The 6,261-nt window shown below is 49.2% G+C and overlaps 1 protein-coding gene across 1 annotated transcript in view; it reads left to right on the top strand.

Annotated features, from left to right (window-relative positions):
- Window positions 1–5,317, top strand: part of LOC143013874 (cell adhesion molecule CEACAM5) — a 13,042-nt gene extending 7,725 nt beyond the window's left edge. Inside the window, exons 6-10 of the mRNA XM_076167576.1 lie at window positions 74–352; window positions 541–795; window positions 874–991; window positions 3,098–3,137; window positions 3,246–5,317. Of these exons, the coding sequence (XP_076023691.1) occupies window positions 74–352; window positions 541–795; window positions 874–991; window positions 3,098–3,116 (671 nt within the window). The 3' untranslated portion in view covers window positions 3,117–3,137; window positions 3,246–5,317. The remainder of the gene's footprint in view (window positions 1–73; window positions 353–540; window positions 796–873; window positions 992–3,097; window positions 3,138–3,245) is intronic.
- Window positions 5,318–6,261: the final 944 nt, after the last annotated feature.

The following is a 6,261-nucleotide window of genomic DNA, read 5'->3' as shown; positions in this document are numbered from 1 at the left end:
CACTGAGCGTGTGTGATCTAAGTGTGTGTTCCTCCCTCGCTTTTCTTCATCCTCCCTGTCTCCGCCCCCTCAGACGCCATCTCAGGCGTCAGCATCACCGGCCCAACTGTCCTCCTCATCGCCGGCAACCACACAGCCAACCTCAGTTGCCAGGCGAAGGCGGGGACGGTGACGATGAGGAGCTGGCTGAAGGACGGACGCCCTCTGGCCACCAGCGACCGCGTGGTCGTCACAGACGACAAGACCACAGTCATGATCAGAACGGTGCAGAAGGAAGACAACGGAGAGTACAAGTGTGAACTCACCAACGCCATCGGCATGGACAGCGCCGCCTACAAGATGGTGGTCAACTGTGAGTGGATGAGCTCAGCTGATCTGACTCAGGGTTCACAATCTACATGAAGGAAAGGTAAAGATGACATCATGCCTGAACAAAACTCTTCCTCCTCCTCTTCCTCCTCCACTTCCTCCTCCCCCTCCTCCACTTCCTCCTCCTCCTCCTCCTCCTCCTCCTCCTCTCCTCTCCTCTCCTCCCTCCAGTTGGTCCTGAGCCTGTGGCGTTGTCAGGTAGCGATGCGGTGGAGGTGAAGGACTCTGTGAAGCTTCAGTGCTCTTCCGTCTCCGTCCCCGCCGCCTCGTACATCTGGAAGTTTAACGGCACGCTGATGGGCGTGAAGACGGCGGAGTACACCATCGAGCACGCCGTCTTCAAGAACTCGGGGCTGTACACATGTCAGGCGTACAACGCCGTCACCGGCAAGACCGCCACGTCCTCGCACACGCTGTCTGTGAAAGGTCAGCCCGGTCTTTAGACGGCAGCTACAGCGCCCCCTGCTGTCAGAGCTCTGCTGATGTTTCCTTGTTGTGTTGTAGGCGAGGGCGAGATGGACGATGGGCTGACGGACGGAGCCATCGCCGGGATCGTCATCGGCGTCCTGGTAGCACTGGGCCTCGTGATCGGCCTGCTGATGTGCTGCAGACGGAAAGACCCGTAAGTCTGTGTGTGTGTGTGTGTGTGTGTGTGTCTGTGAGTGTGTCTGTGTGTGTGTGTGTGTGTGTGTGTGTGTGTGTGTGTGTCTGTGTGTGTGTCTGTGAGTGTGTCTGTGTGTGTGTCTGTGAGTGTGTCTGTGTGTGTGCCAGTGTTTGGTTTGTTTTGTGTGTTTCTATGTATCTTGTAGTTGTGACAGACACTTCCTGACCTTTTGCGAAATTCTCTTCATTCCTCTCATACCTGCAAAGCTATATCTTGCAGTTTGTTTGGAGAACACACACACACACACACACACACACACACACAGACACACACAGGCACACACACACACACACACAGACACACACACACAGACACACACACACACACACAGACACACACAGGCACACACACACACACACACAGACACACACACACACACACACACACACACACACACACACACACACACACACACACACACACACAGACACACACAGACACACACACACACACACACACACACACACACACACACACACACACAGACACACACAGACACACACACACACACACACACACACACACCGACACAGACAGACAGACGAGAGACGCCACAGGAAGTGTGGGAATACAATGTCTTTGTAAACCTTTACACACACACACACAGAGGCCCACAGGCTCCGCCCCCTTGTCACTCGGGGCTGTGTGGGTTTCGGCATTTTGAAAACAGCGTCCGACTGCATTCCTCCACTGGGCCTCAGTCAAAGCAGAGCCAGGAGTCAGGAGTGCCGCTGAGCCAGGCAGCTCCTGAATGAAGCAGGCACAGAGAGTGAGAGTGTGAATCCTGCAGGCTCAGACTTGTCCTGGACGCTCCTGTCCTCGCTCCTTAGCTGCTGCAGGATGCGGCGGCTAAACAACAGAGCGGCGATGGTTTGACTCCCTCAGCGAGTTGCTTAGGTCGTCACGGTGACGCACAGGCACCTGCCCTGTAATCAGCCTCAGTGGTGTCACTCTGACCAGAAGGCCATGACGCTCATGTATTCCCTTGATGGTTGCTAGGAGACGCTGTGCTGTTTTTTCCTGTATTTACACATTTTGCCAAAGTTGAACTCTGAACGTGAAGCTCAGACGTTGAGCCGCAGTGAGACACACAGAATGAGACGAGCCGTCCGTCCCTCTGCCCGTGCTGTGCGGTCGTGTTTGTGTCTGAGCGTGGCAAGGAGAGCGAGGAGTGAGAGGAGGGCGAGGCCAGTATGGCAGGAATGCCTCCTTCGTGTCTGCACTCGTCTTCTCCCCGCTCACATCTGCGTCGTCACTCTGCTCCTCTTTCACTCTGCGTCTCCGTCGGTCCCGCTCCTTCATCACCTGTTGTGTCTGCGTCCGTCCCTTTCTTCTTCTCTCTCTTGAGTGTCACACCGCAGGCACAGACCTTTCTGCTCATGGTGGCACCATGTCAACAACAACATCTGCAACCAGATGTTTGTGGTTTCTGGTCCGTGTCAGAACCCACAGTTGTCATGGCGACACCACGGAGGGGGTGGAGTCATGAGAGGCTTCATCACACTGGGCTGCCAGGTTGGATCCAGACGGGTCCTGACCTCTGACCCTGTGTTTGTTCCTCCTCCACCTGCTAAAATCCTCTCCTCCTCCTCACTTCCTCCTGTTTGAGCTTCCCTTCTCACCTCTCTGACCTTTGACCCCTGTGAGGCCTCTGGTGCCGCTCTGATATATTTATGGATTCTTTGGACCGCGACAGAAAAGTGGGGAAAGATTGAAAACAATGAAGGATCAGAGCACAGAGAGCAACCAGCACCCGGCAACCGGCACCCAGCAACCAGCAACCAGAACTTCAAAATAAAACATTAAGAAGAGAACATCACAACTAATATGAGCTGAAAAGGAAAACTATAAAGACTCTCTCTCCCTGTCTGTCTGTCTGTCTGTCTCTCTGTCTCTTTCTCTCCCTCTCCCTCTCTCTTTGTCTCTCTCTCTGCCTGTCTCTCTCTCTGTCTCTCTCTCTCTCTGCCTGTCCAGCTGATCTACTAAGATACTGTTTCCTTTATCTAAGGTTGTTTGTTGCTAGGAGACCTGACTGACCTTTTCTCCTCCCTGTTTTCTCTCCAGGATCGAGTCTCCGTACTAACGGCGCTCCTGCTCACTGCTGGTAAGTTTAACTTAAGTTCCTCCTCTTCCTGTGTGTGTGTGTGTGTGTGTGTGTGTGAATGTGTCTGTGTTGTCACGGTAACACGGCGTCCTCTCTTCCTCTCTTTAGGAAATTCCGGCCCGAACTCTTCAACCGTCCGGTTTCCCTCCATCCATCTGTGCAGCGGGGTGGAGCTCTCATCACAGCAGCCCGCCTCTTTCCCATGATCCTCTCTGGCTGACGTGGACGCTGGAAACCTTTCACCTCCCTGATGGAATCTTTTCTCCGTTCTGATTTAAATTTCTTTGGACAATTTTTTTCCGCCCACCTCCATCTTCCTCAAAGACAAACAAAGTCCCCAACGCCCTCGCTCCGTCCTTCCTGTCTTCACCTTTTGTCTCCGCCCCCTTTGGGAAGACTAAACTCATGACCAGACTGTGAGCCACGGAGCGGACTGATGGTCAGGATGTGAGTGAGGCCCTTTTTCCTGAGGACACGTGCACACACGCACGCACGCACGCACACCCACACGCACACACACACACACACACACACGTCAGTAAATGCTTTGTTGTGATTTGTTTTAGTTCCCTGTTGCTCTCAGGTGGGTGGAGTTTGTGTGGATGCAGTTTTAAAGTGCGTTTGTCGTGACAGAATACCTCCGTTTGCTCTGCGCTTCAGATTTAAAGTAGGAGAGGTTTGTAATGGCCTCTTAGCCCCGCCCACACAGGGTCGAGGCTCTGAAAGTCCCGCCCCTGAATCAGCGTTAAACTCAAAGTCCTGGTCCAGCCTGACGTGACCGCGGCTCAAACCTTCTCCTGCTCTGACAGGGACTTCCTGCCACGCGCCGGCGAGGCGGGAGGGAAACGTTTATAGTGGCAGCGACGAGACTCGACATGCCAGAGTTGTGGGCGGCGGCTTAGCGGGAAGGTTAGTGGGCGGCGACATCCTTTGGTCTGTGAAGGGAAAGTCGAGCCTCAACTCTGATTGGAGTTTAACTCTTTAAATCACAAACAATCATCAAATCAAAGCAGTTCAGTTTCACGTTTGAAGTGATCAGATTGTGTTTTTGTTTTATTGTGATCGATTTGGAGCTGCAAGCTTTTATTAGTTTAAGCAGAGTTTAACCTGAGAAAAGTATTTATTATGTTTCATAAAAGCAGAAACTGGAGCTGAAGTTCCCACACACACACACACACACACACACACACAGACTTACACACACACACGGCCTCACACACACACACACACACACACAGACTCACACACACAGAGACTCTCACTCTCACACACACACACACACACACACTCTCCGTACCCTTACATGTTAAAGTCAAATCTTCTCCATGCTAAATAGTAAAAAGCATGAATGTAACTTTGAGAACTCAAACATTCCACCTGCTGATGAAAACAAACAAACCATCCACAAGGTTTCTCCTGCTCCTCCTGTTTGTGTTTGTGTGTTTCTACATTTGTATGTTTGCGTCTTTCTGGACTGAAAGTTCTTTGCCTTATGCAAACACAGAGACCTTAAACTGAGTCTGACTTAAACTCTCCAAGCCTCAGCGTCCATCGCTCATCATCAGCCTGAGCGCTGGACGCTGACGCGGCCTTGAAGCGATGCTCCGCCCACTTGACACAGTTCCCTGATTTTCAGATGATCTCCATGGGATGGAGGTCAGCTGAAGGTCACCTGACCCCAGATATCTGCAGTGTGTGACAGGTGGATGAAGCTTTGTGTGTAAATATCAGCTGAGTCGCTTCAACTCTTTGTTTTGGCAACATTGTTTGGAATTGTGGGTTTTTATTTCTTATGATTTCTTATTTTCACAGACGTTTAGTTTTTGTTTTCCTCAGGATTTTTACAGGAAAATGGCAACAAAAAAACAAACAAAGCAAACCCTCCACCAAGGCTGGAGAACAGAGAGTAAATGTGTCAATAACAGCTGATCCGCTCCAGTCAGGCCCGGGCCTCCAGGCTTTCTGTCCCACCAGGAAGAAAACCTGGAATCAACACCGTCCGCCCGTGTGAACCATCATGAAACAAACAAACAAACAAACAAACAGCTGAGTGAAAGTTTGAATCTTCCTTCAGTCTGGAAATTTTCATTTTGTCCATTTTCATGTTTAGTTTTATTTATTTGTTTGTATTTGATCCTGAGGTTTCTGCTGAAATACAAAAACGAGTCTGACCAACCAGAGTCCGCCTCTTCTTTAAACCGACCAATCACAGGCATGAGACGGTTTACCTTTAAATGCTGTGTGTGTGCGCTCGCTATGGGGATTTACCTTTTTCCTCCTGGCCACACCCTTGTCTCAACGACTCTGCAAAACAAGCTCACACACACACACAGTTTAACGAGTCGCTTGTCCTGCTTGCTGCTGTAATCTGATCTGAATGTAAAGCAAACCTAAGCTCCGCCCACTTTCATCATTTTGGCTTCATGTTTAGTTTGACAATTAAAAATGTGTCAATCCTCATATTTGTGTTTAACAATATTTACATTTCTGATATTTACATACCAAATTATTCATTAAAATCTTTATTTAATTCTAAATAAACCAAGATTCTCCAAAGAGATTCTGTCATACAAAAATAAAATGATTCACATTCAGGGTTGAACTGTGTGTGTGTGTGTGTGTGTGTGGTACACTGTATTCTTGTAGGTCAGGTTAACCTGATAATCCACACACACACACACACACACTCAAGGGAACAAACTTGTCATTCCTGTGGGGGGGGGGGGGGGGAGTTTCATTCTGACATTCCAGCAGTAAGGTTGTTATTACTGTACCCTTTAATCCTGTGAAACACACACACACACACACACACACACCTGACAGGTTGTGGCTCGTCTGTAGAGTTCAGTGTGGAATGTTCCTTTATTCTTTCAGTGTTCAGAGATTATATGGGGGGGGCACAGTGATGAAAGACTGAGTTTTTTTATTCGTGAGTTTTAGAAAATGTTTCATATTTCCTCAATGGGGATTTTTCCAGAATGGTCTAAGATTTCTAACTAATTTTACTATAAACGTTCAGGAAATGGAAGAAAAATGTTTTCTTTTTTTCTTAACATTTTAACAAAAACTTTTTTAGATTTAGATTTTTATTTTCCTTCTTTCTTTTCAGGTTGTGTCTTTTTGA

This window comes from Genypterus blacodes, unplaced genomic scaffold, assembly GCF_046128005.1.
Source record: "Genypterus blacodes isolate CSIRO-AG114 ecotype Tasmania unplaced genomic scaffold, CSIRO-AGI_Gbla_v1 ptg000162l_1, whole genome shotgun sequence".
NCBI classification, from domain to species: domain Eukaryota; kingdom Metazoa; phylum Chordata; class Actinopteri; order Ophidiiformes; family Ophidiidae; genus Genypterus; species Genypterus blacodes.
Note: the sequence above shows the minus strand (reverse complement) of the source record. Positions and strands in the feature narration are given on the sequence as shown.